At 37.9% G+C, this 18,467-nt stretch overlaps 2 protein-coding genes across 14 annotated transcripts in view; one reads left to right on the forward strand and one right to left on the reverse strand.

Annotated features, from left to right (window-relative positions):
* The window catches only part of VPS37A (VPS37A subunit of ESCRT-I), a 66,308-nt gene that overhangs the window by 43,218 nt on the left and 4,623 nt on the right, over positions 1 to 18,467 (forward strand). The window lies entirely within an intron of this gene.
* MTMR7 (myotubularin related protein 7) overlaps positions 14,546 to 18,467 on the reverse strand; it is a 122,126-nt gene continuing 118,204 nt past the window's right edge. For all 11 annotated transcript variants that reach the window (XM_085002961.1, XM_085002967.1, XM_003134197.7 and 8 more), the window contains one exon: positions 14,546 to 15,919. In XM_085002961.1, coding sequence (XP_084859087.1) covers positions 15,557 to 15,919 — 363 coding nt within the window. In that variant the 3' untranslated portion in view covers positions 14,546 to 15,556. The remainder of the gene's footprint in view (positions 15,920 to 18,467) is intronic.

Below are 18,467 nucleotides of genomic sequence, written 5' to 3' on the forward strand. Positions count from 1 at the left end.
TTTGGTATTGGGGTGATGGTGGCCTCATAGAATGAGTTTGGGAATGTGATATTGCCCCGTAATTTGCTTTTTTTTTTCTAGAATCTTTAGTTTTGGTATTGGGGTGATGGTGGCCTCATAGAATGAGTTTGGGAATGTGATATTGCCCTGTAATTTGCTTTTTTTTTCTAGAATCTTTAGTTTTGGTATTGGGGTGATGGTGGCCTCATAGAATGAGTTTGGGAATGTTACTTCCTCTGCAATTTTTAAAAATAGTTTCAGAAGGATAGGTGTTAGCTCTTCTCTAAATGTTTGATAGAATTCACCTATGAAGCCATCTGGTCCTGCACTTCTGTTTGTTGGAAGTTTTTTAATCATAGTTTCAATTTAAGTACTTGTGATAAGTTTGTTCTTTTCTTTTATCTTGGTTTAATCTTAGAAGATGGTACTTTTCTAGGAATTTGTCCATTTCTTCTAGGTTGTCCATTTTATTGGCATAAAATTACTTATAGTCTCTGATCCTTTGTATTTCTGTGATGTCCATTGTAACTTCCTTTTTCATTTCTAATTTTATTGAGTTCTCTTTTTTTTTCTTGATGAGTCTAGCTAAAGGTTTATCAATTCTCTTGATCTTTTCAAAGAACCGTCTTTTAGTTTCATTGATCTTTTCTATGATTTTCTTCATTTCTATTTCATTTATTTCTGCTCTAATCTTTATGATTTCTTTCCTTCTGCTAACTTTGGGCCTTGTCTGTTCTTCTCTCTCTGGTTGCTTTACATGTAAAGTTAGGGTGTTTATTTGAGCTTTTTCGTTTGTTTGTTTCCTGAGGTAGGTTTGTGTTGCTATAAATTTCCCTCTTAGAACTGCTTTTGCTGCATCCCATAGGTTTTGGAGTGTTGTGTCTTTGTTGTCATTTGCTTCTAGGCATTTTTAAATTTCCTCTTTGATTTTTTCAGTGATCCATTGGTTGTTTAGTAGCGTGTTGTTTAGTCTCCACGTGTTTGTGTGTTTTGCAGTTTTTTTCATGTTGATTTTCAGTCCTATAGTGTTGTGGTCAGAAAAGGTGCTTGATATGATTTCAATTTTCTTAAATTCACCAAGAATTTATTTGTGGCCCAGAATGTGATCAATCCTAGAAGAATGTTCCTTGTGCACTTGAGAAGAATGTGTATTTTGCTCCTTTTGGATGGAATGTTCTATAAATATATATTAAGTCATCTTGTCCAATCCATCATTTAAGGCCTGTGTTTCCTGGTTGATTTTCTGTCTGGATGATCTGTCCATTGCTGTAAGTGGGGTGTTAACATCCCCTGCTGTTATTGTGTTCATGTGATTTTTGTCCTTTTAAGGTTTTAGCAGTTACCTTATATATTGAGGTGATCCTATGTTGGTTGCATATATATTTACAATTGCTATAGCTTCCTTTTGGGTTGATCCTGTAATCGTTATGTAATGTCTATCTTTACCTCATATTCTTTCATTTTTTAAAATTTTTTTATTTTTTTGTGCACCCACAGCATGTGGTAGTTCCCAGACTGGGGTCAAATCAGAGCTACAGCTATTGGCCTATGCCATGGTCACAGCAACGCAGGATCTGAGCCATGTCTTCAACCTCCAGCTCATGGTAGGGTCGGATCTCTGACCCAATGAGTATGGCCAAGGATTGAACCCACATCCTCATATATACTTGTGGGATTCATTTACGCTGCCACCATAATGGGAATTCCATAGTATTCTTTATTTTAAGGTCTACTTTGTCTGATATGAGTATTGCTACTCCAGCTTTCTTTTGATTTCTGTTTGCATGGAATATTTTCTTCCATCCTCTCACTTTCAATTTGTATGTTTCCCTAGAACTGAAATGTGTCTCTTGAAAACAGCGTATATATGGGTCTTGTTTTTGTATCCATTCAGCCAATGTATGTCTTTTGGTTGGGGCATTTAGTCCATTTACATTTAAGCTCATTATTGACATGTATGTTCTTACTGCCAGTTTATGAACTGTTTTGGACTTGTTTTTGTTGGGTCTTTTTTCTTCCCTTTTTTGTTCTCTTGTGATTTGATGACTATCTTTAGTATTGTATTTGGATTGCTTTTTCTTATTTGTGTGTGTATCTATTGTAGATTTTTGGTTTGCAGTTACCCTGAAGTTTAGATATAGGAGTCTACAGATATACAAGATTGTTTTAAATTGTTGGTCTCTTAATTGCAAGTGCATGTCTGGTGTCCTTCATTTGTACCCTCCTCTTCTCACGATTTCTATTTTTGGTAGTATATATGTGTGTGGATGATTTCCTACCTTTATTTATATGTATGCCTTTACTGGTGAGCCTTTTCATTTATAGTATTTTTGTTTCTAGTTGTGGCCTTTTCTTACCCACCTAGAAAAGTTTCTTTAGTATTTGTTGCAAAGCTGGTTTAGTGATGCTGAATTCTCTTGGCTTTTGCTTGTCTGCAAAGCTTTTGGTTTCTCCTTCAAATCTGAATGAAAGCTTGCTGGGTAGAGCAATCTTGGTTGGAGGTTTTTTCCTTTCATCACTTTAATTATATTATGCCACTCCCTTCTGGCCTGCAGAGTTTCTGTTGAAAAATCTGCCTTTAACCTTGTCTGGGTTCCCTTGTATGTTATTTGTTTCTTTTCCCTAGCTGCTTTCAATATTTTTCTCTGTCTTCAGTTTTGGTCAGTTTGATTAATATGTGTCTTGGGGTGTTCCTTCATGAGTTTGTTTGATATGGTACTCATTGTGCTTCCTGGACTTGGGTGAGTGATTCCTTTCCCATGTTAGGAAATTTTTCAACTATTATCTCTTTAGATATTTTTTCTGGCCCTTTCTCTTCTTCTGGCACCCTGGTATGACGGTTGTTCATGCATTTAACATTGTCCCAGAATTTTCTTAGACTGTCTTCATTTCTTTTCAATTTTTTTTCTCTTTTCGGTTCTGCATCAGTCATTCCCACTAGTCTGTCCTCTACCTCGCACATTCATTCTTCTGCCTCCTGTATTCTGCTGTTGGCTGCTTCTAATAAATTTTGTATTTCAGTTATTGTATTTTGCATCTCTGCTGCTTAATCTTTAAATCTCATATTTCTTTGCTCAGTGTTTCTAGTAATTTATCACTCTTTGCCTCCAGTTTATTTCCAAGTTCTTTAATCATCTTTCCTACCATCAATGTAAAGTCTTTTTCATGGAGGTGTGTAATCTCCAGATCACTTGGCTGTTTTTCTGGGGGGCTTTCTTGCTCCCTTATCTGATTCATAATTATTTGTCTTTTCATTTTGTATAGATTTTTGCAGACTAATAGAGTTTTAGCCTCTCTTGCTTCTGTTGTCTGCCCTCATTGTGGCTGAAGTTGTTACAGGGGTTTGATGTAGGCTTCCTGATGGGTGAGACTGGTGCCTGCCTACTGTAGGTGGAGCTTATTCTATCCAGTGTGTGAGGCTTTGTCTCTGGGTGAGATTAGAGGCAGCTGTGTGCTTGGGGGCGGGGGGGCTTTAGGCAGCCTGTTTGCTGATGGGTGGGGCAGTGATCCCACTCAGATTATTGTTTGGTCTGGAGCTTCTCACCCCTGATGGGTGGGGCCAGATTTTTCTAATATGGCCACCTCTAGAGGAGCACAGGCTGATGATTATTCCTGAGAATTTTGCCTCCAATGTCCTTCCTGCACAGCGACCCATAGTCACCCCCTGTTTTCACAGGAGATCCTCTAAGAACTGCAGTCAGGTCTGACCCAGATTCCTGTGGAGTCTGCTTTGCCCTGGGACCCAGTGTATATGTAGGCGTGTGTGTGCATTTCAAGAATGGAATCTCCAGAGTTCCCTTTGTGGCTCAGGGGCAATGAATCTGACAACGATCCATGTGGATGTGGGTTTGACCTCTGGCCTTGTTCAGTGTGTTGAGAATATGGTGTTGCTGTGAGCTATGGTGTAGGTCACAGATGCAGTTTGGATCATGCATTGCTGTGACTGTGGTGTAGACTGACAGCTGCGATTGCAATTCAGCCCCAGGCCTGGGAACTTCCCTATGCCTTGGGTGCAACCCCCTCAAAAAAAATAAAAGAATGGAATCTCCATTTCCCCTCAGTCCCATGGAACTCTGGCACATAAGCCCTGCTGTCCCTCAATGCCAAATGCTCTGGGGGCTCCTTCTCCCAATGCCAGATCCCCAGGTGTGGGAACTTGATGTGGGGCTCAGAACTCTTACTCCTGTAGGTGAGTCTCTGTGATACAGTTACTTTCCAGTCTGTGGGCTACTCACCCAGCAAGTATGCAGTTGCTTATATTGCACAATCACCCCTCCTACCATCTTGATATGGCCTCCTCTTTGTCTTCTAGAGTAGGATTTTTTTTTTTTTTTTGTCTTTTTAGGGCTGCACTCATGGCATGTGGGGGTTCCCAGGCAAAGGGTCTAATCGGAGCTACAGCTGCCAGCCTACGCCACAGCCACAGGAACGCCACTTCTGAGCCACATCTGTGAACTACAGCAATGCCAGATCACAGCAATGCCGGATCCTTAACCCACTGAGCAAGGTCAGGGATTGAATCTACATGCTCGTGGATGCTAGTCAGATTCATTTCCGCTAAGCCACAATGGGAACTCTAAATGTCTTTTTTTGATAGTTTGTAGTCTATTAGGTTGAAGGTTGTTCAGAAGTTGGTTGTAATTTTGTTGCTTTTATGAGAGAAGGTGAGTTCTAGTCCTTCTACTCTGCCATTAATCCTGTCTGCAAGAACAGTTTTAATAAATAAATAGTATTTAATTTTTAGGCAGTCCAGTTTTTAATTAATTTAATTGGATTTGCTTTAATTTGCACTATGCGAAGCAGTTTTCTTTTATACCACATTACGGAATGAACATATTTTATGGGGCGCCATGAAATATAATTAGGTAGAAAATGTTGAACTAGATACCCGAGGCTTGATAAGGTAGTACCCAAATCACAAAAAAAAACTTTTAATGCCTAGTATTGTTTCAGCTTCATCTCTACATGATTGCCATTCCAAACGCCAGCATACAATACAGATTTACCTTTCTTCATTCTTCCTTCTGTGCATGTTTCTGGCAATAATACTTTAGAAAAAACAAAATTATTTTCTTAGACTTAAAAAATACTTATTACTTAGTCTGTGTTTGTGGAAGGCCAAGTATTCACATGGACTATAGAGATAAAATTTGGATAGAGAAAGTAACTTTATTAATGACGCTTCTTCCTGGTACTGTGTTAACGGCATGCCATTTAATCTTCTAAATGACCAGATGAAGAAGGTATAATTATTATTCTGGATGTATAGATGAGATAACTGAGGTAAGTGTTTCAAACTTGTGGCAGAATCTTCAGAGTATTCAGACACCTCTCCGTACTGCACTGGCCACAGAAGCTTCAATTTTCCCAGCAATCATCACAGTGGTAGTCCCTATCTTTTGCCAACCATCAGGAAGCTTTCCTAGAAACCCATTGCAGCTCAACAGGTTAATCTAGCATAGCATCTGTGAGGATGCAAGTTTTATCCCTGGCCTAGCTCAGTGGGTTAAGGATCTGGGGTGCTGCAAGCTGTATAGGTCACAGGTAAGGCTCAGCTCTGCCATGGCTGCGGCTGTGGCATAGGCCCACCGCTGCAACTCTGACCCTAGCCCGGGAACTTCCACATGCTGCAGGTTTGGCTGTAAAAAGAAAAAATAAAAACAGGCAAAGTCCAAAACAAGAGAATAGCAGACCACAGCCGTTCTATAAGGATATTAATTTATTCCATCTACTAATTTTATTAAGCATGTACTACGCCTGAGGCACTGTGGAAATACTATACAGCAATGGTTCAAACATGGTCTAGATGTTTAGGTACTTAACCACCTTCCCCTCCACAAAAAAGCATTATTTTCTTACTTCATAAATCTCTTCTATAGCATCACACAAGTAATTCATCTCTACAATTTTTATTCTTTAAACTTGAACTATCCCAGTTTCATTCTATACCAGCCAACATACCTAATATATGGTATGTTAAGGTATGTTATCTAAAATTGTTAGATAATCGCCTAACAACCCAGTTAGTAAAAAGAGGAGTCTGATCATCATTACCTGCATTTAACTGACAAACTACTTAAGATAATAGGTCATATAAGTAATCCAGGATGGAAAATATTCAAGTGATGTTTTAATAATTTTATGGCTGTATTATTTTCTTCTGAAAATTGGCCTTATTGGAGAAGCAGTGCCAGAGGGAGGGAAAAAAATGCCTGCCAAAGTAGAGATTCTGACTTAGAGCACATAATAGAAGACTAGATGGAAATAGTCTGGCAGGATAGTACAGAAAAGCTTAGGAATTACCAGATTATTCAGAGCAGGAGTTTGTCATGGGTAGAAATTTAAAGGCTAATATCTCAAAGAAGAAAGTGTTCTAAATAAATGAGATACATGATGAAGATGCCTGTTTGAAAGTTGGAAGGTTTCTAGGAATAACCTAGACCAGGAAATTTATATTGGAATAGAGATTGACAGGTAAATCTAATCATAATTCATATAGGCTTAAATTGAAGGACAGCTCAGATTCTGTTTTAGGGGAAGAAAAGAAACAAATTGTGTTTGTGCTCTGAAAGAATTAAAACCTATCCTAGAATTTCCCTTCTCTTCACCTTCACTTATTCTGAAAAATTTCCTTTGTTAATTGCTGAATCATGAATAAAATGTTCCCCTACTTCTTACCATTAAAATTTCTTGAAAATCACTAAATAATAAATCAGCTGAGCTCTAAATATTACTAGTTGAGAAGTAATCTGCCTTGAGTCAGTTTTACTTTGGTTTATTCCCTATGCTTTAAACCAACTGCTTTAAGTAAAACACTTCCTAATTGATGTTTAATTTAAAATGAAGATGGGCTATTCGAGATTTTAGTCTTGTTGGATTAGCCATGCTCTTTTAAGGCCCCATGAAGCACAATAAAATTTTCATAAGCAATAAATGTAATCTTTAAAATAAATTTCAGTTAACTTCTAATAAGTAGTCTAAATGAACATATGCATAAATTTATAATGTTTTGTAAAATATTTGGTGGGGACTGAAAAAAAAAGTTTGTCTGATGTGAAAGACCTCCCATTAAACAACTAAATTTTAAAATATCCAATAGTTATATTATTTGCTTTTCAAAATAAATGCATAGTTCTGTTCACTGTCATTTTAAAAAAAATGTTATTATTTATATATTTACTTTTGTAGATGTGTGCTGCCAAATGGAAGAAGTTATTTCATCATCAGTATTAGGCAAAGAAGTTTCTAAAAGTTAATAATCAACTACAAGAATGGTATGGTGTGAATTACGTTATAAAAATGCAAACGCTATTACAACCACATCCTAAGTATCATTAACAAGGTATTCCCTACCACATACAGTGTATTGCAGAAAATGTACTTAATTTGGAACTAGTAGAACACACTCAAATTTTATATTCCAAAAGCATTATTCTTGCTTTATTTACATTAACAGAGTACTTTTATATTTTAAGGCTCCAACATAATAAAGTTCTATTTTTAAGTATGTTTGACACAATTACGATAATACTGTATTATTTCATTTACATATATTGCTACATTCCCTCCAATCCTTCATATTAGAGAATGCAGCCATGTAGTTTCCTTGCCCTTTCTGTTTTTTTCCAGTTTTATTGATATAATTGATGCGTATCACTATATAAGTTTAAAGTATACAGCATAGTGGTTTGACTTGAATTTATCTTGAAATAATTACCACAATAAGTTTACTTATTATCCATCATCCCATATAGATACAATAAAAACAGAAAGCAGGAGTTCCCGTCGTGGCGCAGTGGTTAACGAATCCGACTAGGAACCATGAGGTTGCGGGTTCGGTCCCTGCCCTTGCTCAGTGGGTTAACGATCCGGCGTTGCCGTGAGCTGTGGTGTAGGTCGCAGAGGCGGCTCGGATCATGCGTTGCTGTGGCTCTGGCGTAGGCCGGTGGCTACAGCTCCGATTCAACCCCTAGCCTGGGAACCTCCATATGCCGCGGGAGCGGACCAAGAAATAGCAACAACAACAACAAAAGACAAAAGACAAAAAAAAAAAAAAAAAAACCAGAAAGCAAAAAACAAATATTTTTCCTTGTGATAGCATTTAGTGTTTGTACTCTTAAACTTTCATGTAAGTCATACAGCAGTATTAACTAGAATCAGCATGCTGTTTACAACATGCTGATTTATATATCTTGTGTTTATATATCTTGTAACTGTACCTTTTGACTACCTTTCTCCAATTCCCCATCCATCCTCTACCTCTACCCCTACTTGAAGTTAACCACAAATCTGATCTCTTTTTTTTATGACTTTAGGATTTGTTAGGTTATGCATGTAAGTGAAATCATACGGTGTCTGTTTTTCTCTGACATTTCTATGCCTAAAATCATGTCATCTGTATATAGAGACACTTATTTCTTCATTTCTAATTCTGATAATTTTTATTTCTTTTTCTTGCCTCATTGCTCTTGTAATGACTACCAGGACCAGGTTGAGTAGAAGTGGTCAGAATGGGTACCCTTGTCTTGTTCTTGAGCTTAGCAGAAAAGCTTTCAACCTTTCATCACTGAGTATTATATTAGCTGTGGGCTTATCACATATTGCCTTTATTATGTTGCAGTACATTGCTTGTATACCTAATTTTTTAAATTTAACTATGCATGTAAGTGAGATCATGGTGTCTGTTTTTCTCTGTCTTATTTCACTTGGCATAATGCCCTCAATTTCATTCATATTGTTGCAAAAGGCAAGATTGCTCATTTTTTATGTCTGAATACTATTCCATAATGTATGTACTTCTTTGTTCATTCATCTATTGGTTGACAGGTTGTTGCCATGTCTTGGCTATTTTAAATAATGTTGCTGTGAACATGATACAGATATCTTTTTGAGTTAGTGTTTCCTCTCCTTTGTATATATTCTCAGCAATGAAATTGCTGGATCATATGGTAGTTCTGTTTTTTAATTTTTTGAAAATTGCCCATATCGTTTTCCATAGTGACTGTACCAGTTTACAGTATACAGGGATTCCCCATCAACAGTATACAGGGATTCCCTTTTCTCCACATTATCACCAGCGTTTCTTACCACTTGTCCCTTTTGCTGTTGGCCATCCTACCAGATGTGAGGTGATACCTGATTTATTTATTTTTTTTAATATAGTTTGGTTTTGATCTGTATTCCCTAATGACTAGTGATGTTGAGCATCTTTTCATGTACTTGTTTGCCCTTTCATATATCTTCTTTGGAAAAATGTCTGTTCAAGTCTTTTGCTTATCTTTTAATTGGATTATTTATTTTTGCTGTTGAGTTGTAGGAGTGCTTTATTTTGAATATTAACCCTTTATCAGATTTTTTTTCCATTCCATAGCTTGTCTTTTCACTTTATCAGTTGTTTTCCCCCTGTGCAGAAGCTTTTTAGTTTGGTGTAGTTCTTATTTTTTATTTTGCTTGTGCTTTAGATTTATATCCAAAAAAATCACTGCCAAGATATACAATGAGCCTTTTTTCTGTTTTCTTCTGCTAGTTTCCTGGTTTCAGGTCTCACATTTATGTCTTAATCATTTCAAGTTAATTTTAGGGAGTGTTATAAGATAGGTGTCAAGTTTCATTCTTTTGCATATGAATATCCAGTTTTCCCAGCACCATTTATTGAAGGGATCATCTTTTCTCCACTGAGTATTTTTGGATCCTTTGTCAAATAGTAATTGCCCATATATGCTTGGGTTCATTTCTGGGCTCTTGATTTTGTTTCATTGATCTATTTGTTTGGTTTTATAGAAGTATCATACTTTATAGATTATTATAGCTTTACAGGATAGCTTGAGGGCCAGAGTGTGATGCCTCCCATTTTGTTCTTCTTTCTCAAGAATATATTGGCTATTCTGTGTGTTCTGTGATTCTATATAAATTTTAGGATTGTTTTTACTGCTGTAAAAAACGCCATTGGAATCCAATGGGAATTGCATTGAATTTGGTTGTATGGTCATTTTAACAATATTAATTCTTCCAATTCAAGAACACAGGATACTTTTCCATTTATTTGTGTCTTTGATTTCTTTCATCACTGTCTTACAGTTTTCAGAATAGAGAATTTCACTTCCTTGGTTAAATGTCTTCCTCAATATTTTATTGTTTTTGATGCTACTGTAAATGGGATAATTTTATTGTTAGTATAAAGAAACGCTAGGGGGAAGAGCTTCTTTGCCTGCCTTCTTATATCTCTCACAAGTGTCTTAATAAATCTATTTCTTGCCTAAAAAAAAAAAAAAAAAGCTATTGACTTTTCATGTTAATTTTGTATCCTGCAACTTTACTGAATTTGTTGATTAGATCTAACAGGTGGGGTAGTCTAGAATTTCCTTTGTCTAAAATCATGTCATCTGTATATAGAGACACTTTTACTTCTTCATTTCTAATTCTGATGATTTTTATTTCTTTTTCTTGCCTCATTGCTCTTGTAATGACTTCCAGGACCAGGTTGAGTAGAAGTGGTCAGAATGGGCACCCTTGTCTTACTCTTGATCTTAACAGAAAAGCCTTCAACCTTTCACCATTGAGTATTATATTAGCTGTGGGCTTATCACATACAGCCTTTATTATGTTGCAGTACATTGCTTGTATACCTAATTTTTTGAGAGTTTTTATTGGGAATGAATGTTGACTTTTGTTACATGTTTCTTCTACATCTAATCAGATGATTATCTTTTTACTTTCATTTCATTAATGTGATTTATCACATTGATTTGTGTATGTTGAATCATCCTGCATGCCAGGTATAAATCCCACTTGATCATGGTGAATGATCCTTTTAATATGCTGCTGAATTCAGCTTGCTGGTATTTTATTGAAAATTTTTACATCTGTATTCATCAGGGGTATCAGTTTGTAATTTTCTTTTTTGGTGCTGTCCCTTTCCAGCTTTGATATCAAGGTGCTGCTGGACTCATAAAAAGCTTAGGAGTGTTCCCTCCTCTTCAATTTTTTGGAAAGAATTTGAGAAGGATTGGTGTTAATTTTTCTTTAAATGTTTTGTAAAATTCACCAGTAAAGGCCTCTAGTCCTGAACTTTTCTTCAGTGGCAGAATTTTAATGATTCAGTCTCTTTACTAGTATTTGGCTTATTCAGACTTTCTATTTTGTCCTGATTCAGTCTTGGTAGTTAGTATGTTTCTAAGAATTTTGCATCTCTTCTAGGTTGTCCAGTTTGCTGGCAGACAGTTGTTCATGGTAGCCTCTTATGATTCTTTATTTCTGTGCTATCAGTTGTAATGTCTCCTTTTTCTTTATAATTTTGTTTATTTTGTATCTCTCTTTTTTCCTTTGTTATTCTAGCTAAATAAAGGCTTGTCAGTTTGGCTTATCTTTTCAGAGAATCAACTCTTAGTTTGGTTCATCTTTTCTGTTTTCCTGGTCTCTATTTCATTTATTTCTGGTTTGATCTTTACTCTTTCTTTCCATCTACTAACTTTAGGCTCAGTTCTTCTTTTCCTGGTTTCTTAACTCATAGAGTTAGGTCGTTTACTTGGGATCTTTCTTGCTTCTTAGTGTAGGCATTTATTGCTCTGAACTTCCCTCTTAGAACTGCTTTTGATGTATCCCATAAGTTTTCATTGTGTTTCCATTTTCATTTGTCTCAAGAGACTCTTTGTATTCCCTTTAATTGCTTCTTTGACCCATTGTTGTTCAGAAGAAATCTAACTCTGTGTTCATGAATTTTCTAGTTTTCTTCTCGTTACTGATTTGTACTTTCATACCATCGTGGTCAGGGAAGATACCTGCTATGATGTCAATTTGATGACTTGTTTTTTGGCTTAACATATGCTGTATCTATCCTAGAAAATATTTGCATGCACTTGAGAACAATGTGTATTCTGCTGTTGTTGAACAGAATGTTCTGTATATAGCTATTAGGGACGTTCATTATATAGTGTAGTTTAAATTTGCTGTTTCCTTATTAAGTCTCTCTCTGGATGATCTATTGATTCTCTAGAGTGTGCTATTAAAGTCCCCAACTATTACTTTATTGTTTTTATTTCTCCTTTTAGCTTTGTTAGTTTTTGCTTTATCTATTTAGGTGCTCTAATATTGGTTGCATAAATTGTTATATCCTCTTGATGTACTACTAACCCCTTTATCATTGTATGATGACCTTGTCTCCAGATTTTTTTTTAATCCATTCCGCTGTTGTATGTCTTTTGACTGGAGAATTTAATCTGTTTAAAGTAATTATTGATAAGTAAGGACTAACTGTTGCCATTTTGTTCATTTTAACACCCTATTTAAATAACAACTTAACTTCAATAGAATTCCTAAGCTTTACACTTTTACTACTCCCCTTCACATTTTAGTTTATTAATGTTACAATTTACCTATTTTTTATATTGTATAAATATAACAGATTATTGTAGTTACATTTTTTTTCTTGTTTTGTTTTTATTTTCCTAGCTATGGTTATTTTTCACTGTTTTTTTTTTTAACTTTTAAACTAGACTTGTGAGTTATACACCACCATTATCCTATTATAGAATCCATCTTTGCCCAAATATGCATTTGGCTTATCTTTTCATAGAACCAACTCTTAGTTTTATCAATCTTTTCTGATGTTTCCCTTGTCTCTATTTGTCATTATTTGTCATCTGTCAAATGAGTGTGTGTATGCATATATATAGCATTACCAGTTTTACACTGCCTTATGTATTCCTAATTATATTTCATTGTTTTTCTAGTTCCCTAATCTCCTTTGAGGATTATTCTGAATTTTTTGACAGTGCATAGATTTCTGTATCTTTAGATTAGTTATTAGAATTTTATTAGTTTCTTTAGGTGGTGTCATAGTTACCTGATTTTTTGTGACCTTTGATTCCTTGGAATCTACACATTTGAGTAAGTGGTCTCCTCTTCCAGACTTTGCACTTTTGCTTTGACAGAGATGGTACTTTACCAGTCAGTTCCCTTTGGGTTTCTGGCATGTCTACTGGTAACATCTTTAGGCAAGTGGAGCCCGCTATTAGGGTCTATTTGGGGGCGAGGCATCTGTTCAAGCACTGCGGGGGTGGGGAGGGGTGCTGGCTGAGATGGGTAGTGGTTCCCTATCTCAGTGAAGCTGTAGGATGGGCTTCAAGGTTGCTTGGATTCTCCGGTCAGTGTTTTCTGGTCCCCGTGTGTAGTTAGGACAGTTGGGACTGGGTACGATACTCAGCGTTAGGTGAGGCTCTGAAATCAGCTTCCTGCCCTGGTGGGGCAGCAGGATGGGACACAGGGCTTGCACAGCTCATTGTGTGCACTGAATATCTTGGTCTGGTGAGGCCAGCAGTTTTGCTGTGCAGACAGGGAAAGCTATGGGCTGTGCTCTCTGTTCAACTGCCATTGTAAACTGGGCTGTTGGATGGGTTACACAGCTTCCCATGGGTTCTGGTAAAGTTCCCTGGTCAGGCAAGCTGATGGCTGTTTTCGACAGTAAGTGAGGCTATGGATTAGCTTCCCTGCTCAGGCACAATGTGAAAAGCAACTCAAAGGTCACTAATGCTCTTTGTTGTGATCTTAACCCTAGCCAGCCTGTACCCCAAGTTCCCTGGCCAAACAGGGCCACCGGCTTGGTCTGAGGGCAGTCAGCTCTGCCCATTTACTTCTCAGCCCAGAAGCTGCTGGGTTACGCAGCTTTCAGGTGTTCTTACCAACCCTTCCAGTCAGATGGGGCTGGGGGCGACGCTCTGCAGTGGGTGAAGCTATGTCTCTCTGGCTTCTGCCTGGGAAGGACTGAGAAGGCCCATTTCAGAAAATTTCCACATTTTCCTCAAATGGCTTTCTGGTCAGGAGGGGCCAGGAGCCATAATCTGCAGCAAGTTGGGCTATAGCTCAGCTCTTCTGCCTGGACATGGGCAGACCAGATGCAGAGCCAGCAGAACTCTTCCTTTGGGAGCCCAAGTTAAGCAGACCTGCACCCTGGAACTTCCTGGTCAGACTGCACCACCTGACTGCACATGAGCAAAGCTGCTAGTTGGGACTACTGCTTGGGCTCTGCAGGTACAATGTCAAATAAACCATATTAACCAGTTACACAGTTTCTAAAGTGACAGATGACAAAACTTATCCCACTGGTTAAATAGAAATGACAACCAAATTCTCTAGTTCTTAACTGAGATTTTCCCTCATTGAAATATTTCATGGATCAGGCTGGTGGTTGACCCTGTTGGTAATGTAGCCTGTGGAATAGTAACAAAAGGTTGGTATTTAAAAAGCCAATATGGGAGTTCCCGTCGTGGTGCAGTGGTTAACGAATCCGACTGGGCACCATGAGGTTGCGGGTTTGATCCCTGGCCTTGTTCAGCAGGTTAAGGATCTGGCATTGCCGTGAGTTGTGGTGTAGGTTGCAGACGAGGCTTGGATCCCACGTTGCTGTGGCTCTGGTATAGGCCGGCAGCTACAGCTCCGATTCGATCCCTAGCCTGGGAACCTACCTATGCCACAGGAGCGGCCCTAGAAAAGGCAAAAAGACAAAAAAAAAAAAAAAAAGCTAATATGATTTGAATTCATATTTAAGAACTAGAGAGTAAATGTTTCTACTTTATTAGGTATTTGACTGGTGTTACAGAAAAGTGAGCTATAAGTTTTAGCAGTTTTGTAAATGATGATAGGAGAAATACGAAATTCCAGAAAAAGGCAACATAATTATAACAATTCAAAATATATTATCTAAGGAAAACTTAAAGTGATTATTAAACATGAAAAATAAGCTTAAACAATCCCAAAGCTCATCAGTTACAGAAAGAGATCTATCAACCAAAATGTTGGCTGAAATACCAATAACAGGGTCAGGAAGGAAGGGAACATCAAATATTTTAGGAAACAAAATATGCACCTGGGGAGTTCCCGTTGTGGCTCAGCAGGTTATGAATCCCACTCTTATCCTTGAGGATGCAGGTTTGATCCCTGGCCTCGCTCAGTGGGTTAGGGATCCGGCTTTGCCGTGAGCTGTGGAGTAGGTCGCAGACTAAACCTGCGTTGCCGTGATTGTGGTGTAGGCTGGCATCTGCAGCTCTGATTCGACTCCTAGCCGGGGAACCTCCATATGCTGTCAGTGGGGCCCTAAAAAGCAAAAAAAAAAGAAAAGAAAGAAAATGCACCTTGGAGGTGACATAAGGGGAAAGACTGGTGATGATAACAAATGTGAAGGAGAGAGGTCAGGGCACTTTCTGAGCAGATGCATGCTACGCAAGGGAGATTTAAACTGATCACCTCAGGTGATGGTAGAGGTCATTGCTTTGTATTGAATAAAACTTCCATAGTCTAGAATGATTTTTAAAATGCATAATTTTCCTTGTATTTATGCAATAAAAGAAATGTCTACTTGCTGTTCTTTAACACCTGAAGAAACCAAGACGTGGACTTTTTTCCCTTCTCATTGCTACATTTTATAATCCTCAATGACCCGTACCATTTCTTGAGTTGTTTTTTTTTTTTTTGTATTTGAAATTGCACTGTTCCCTTTTTTTTTTTTTTTTTTTTTGGAAAGTGTTTCTTGTGTGTCCTTATTAGGGAACCCCACAGGGGAACTTCAGGCAGTGAGAAACACGGCTTCATCGGAATCGCGGTCTCTGGCACTATCCTCACTGGGTGCACACTCCCCTCCGCTTGGAGAGCGGCAGCTCAGGTCCTCCACCCCAGACTCCTGGTCACTGTTGGCTGACAGATCTGGGTCTGAGCTCTTCAAATTGTCCTGGGTTAGAATCAGAGCAGAATCTTCATCGCCTTGTGAAGGGCTCCTTGATGGAAATGATTTCATATTCCCACTGTAATCCTGGGGAGTGTTGGCTGTGCTGTTGTCTGAGGTAGAAAACCCTGAGTGTTTGCTGGGTTCACTTGCCTTACTCTTCATTTTAGTGCGATTTAACTGGACTGTCTGAATTTTTTCCAGCCTCTAAAAAAGAAAGAACAATTTCAGGGAAAATCATAAGAAATATATGTTTTTATATGTACATGTCTTTAGTATTCATTCCCTTCCAGCTGGGTATAAAGTTAAGAACATGTGATTTAGATGGACTTGGGTTCAAAGCTAGGCTGTATGTCCTTAGACAAAATAAGATTCTGTGAGCCTTGTTTTCTTCATCTCTATTTAATGATGGCACTGCCTTAGCAGAGCTTTTCTATAAAATGGCAAAAAACACAGCACAGGTAAAGCACCTGGCAATGAGTAGTCATCCTCCTTTCTGTATCTGTATGGTTTTCCATAATGATTTTCATCCTAGGAACTCAAAATACATTTTAAAAAAATCAGGAATGAAGTGTTCATTATCTAATTCTTTAAGATATAAGTAACTTACCTTCTTAAAGTGTATATTTCACTGGTTTTTAGTATATTCAGAAGGTTATGCAACCATGCACTACTATCTAGTTCCAAAATGTTTTTATCATCCCCAAAGAAAATCCTATGTCCCTTGGCAGTCATTCCCCATTCTCCACTCCCCACAATCCCTGATAACCACTAATCTACTTTTGATCTTTATGGATTAGCCTATTCTGCATATTTCATATAAATGAAGTCATGCAATATTTAACCTTTTATGTCTGGCTTCATTCTCACTTAGCTGTTCATCCACATCATAGCATGTAATCAGTACTTCATTCCTTTTTATGGCTGAATAATATTCCATTGAAAGAATATTCCCATATTTTGTTTATCCATTCATCAGATGCTGGACATTCTACCAGATTTCATCCTTCGGTGTCAATAAGAGCTATTATTGACAAGTATTACATATATATTCATTCAGAAAGAACTCAATTAAGTTGTTATGTCCAAAAACACTATGCTTGGTAGTATGAGGAAAAGAGATAAATACAGATCCAGCTTTAAAGAACTTTTACTACAGAGTTCACAAAATGTAGAAATCTGGAAGAGGCCAAAGTTATTTAAGGAGTTCCCATTGTGGCTCAGTGGAAATGAATCTGACAGGCATCCATGAGGACGCAGTTTCAATCCCTGGCCTCTCACAGTGGGTTAAGGATCCGGTGTTGTCATGAGCTGTGGTGTAGATCAAAAATGTGGCTCGGATCTGGTGTGGCTGTGGCCAACAGCTACAACTCCGTTCGGACCCCTAGCTTGGGAACCTCCATATGCTGCGGGTGCAGCCCTAAAAAAAAAAAAAAAAAAAAAAAAAGTTATTTAATATAGTGAGGTGGGTATGGTTGGAGGGAAGGGAATAGAGAAAGCTTCAGGGAGGAAGGAACATTTTGACAGACGTAAACTTGGATGTGCTAAGAATGGTTAGTCTTTTTGGCAGGAGGGACAGTGAGAAGCAGGAAAAAAAAAAAAGGAAGGCATTTACTGTGTCCAAGAAATAGAGAACAGGTAAATTCAAGCAAGAGGCACAGTGGAGAATAAAGCTGAAAAGGCATATTAGACTGGACTATGGGAAAATCTCAAAGGTCAGGCTAAGGAATTTTAACTTTGCTATAAAGCAAAAAGCCAAAGGTTTTTAATTAAGCTACTTTAAGATATTCTAAGTAATTTTTTTTTTTTTTTTTTTTGCCATTTCTTGAGCCGCTCCCACAGAATATGGAGGTTCCCAGGTTAGGGGTCGAATCGGAACTGTAGCTGCCTGGTCCATACCAGAGTCACAGCAACGTGGGATCTGTGCCACGTCTGCAACATACACCACAGCTCGTGGCAACACCAGATTCTTAACCCACTGAGCAAGGCCAGGGATCGAACCTGCAACCTCATGTTCCTAGTCGGATTTGTTAACTACTGAGCCATGACGGGAACTCCAATTTTTTTTTTTTGGCCAGGGGTCAAACCCACACCACAGCTGTGACAATGCTGGATCCTTAACCCTCTGAGCCATCTGGGAACTCCCTAAGTAATTTTTTATTAGTAGTATTTTAACAAGAAAACTAGAACAGACTGACAGAATCCTGACCCAGTGATGACATGAGTTGGACTTTGAATAGCAGCTTTACTACAGCCCCAGAATTCTAAAAACTTAACCTGTGCCTCCTTTCAGTTATCTCCATGTGTTCTTTAATTCAAGGTCTCTCAGCCCTGGTGGTAACTCACAGTAACCTATGGCACTTTAAAGACTCTCCATCAAAACCTCTAGGTTTGGAACCCAGGCATGATGGGTTTTTTATGAGGGGGTAATTTTGATGCACAGAGTTAGAAAACATTGCTCCAATAATAAAATTAAGGCAGAGTTCTCCATGTAAAGTCCAAAGATGTTTAACTTGCAAATTTATAGTAGACCAAGATTTATACTTCAAAAGTTCTCAAAACCAGCAATTTAATTTCCTGTGTTTGTCTTACCCATCTGGCTCCAGTTATGCACTTGAGTTTGCAGCCCTAGTCTATGATATTTATGTCACGAAAGGTGATGTTTTCTAGGAATGATATGAGGGAAACAGAGGAGTCAGCTTTGCCAACTGCCTCTGAATGCCTTCTCTGTTGTTGGGACCTCTGCACCATTCTC

This window comes from Sus scrofa, chromosome 17 (assembly GCF_054392235.1).
Source record: "Sus scrofa isolate SSC_HxYL_T2T_F1_AM1 chromosome 17, Sscrofa_HxYL_maternal_Yorkshire_Landrace_v2.0, whole genome shotgun sequence".
Lineage (NCBI taxonomy): Eukaryota > Metazoa > Chordata > Mammalia > Artiodactyla > Suidae > Sus > Sus scrofa.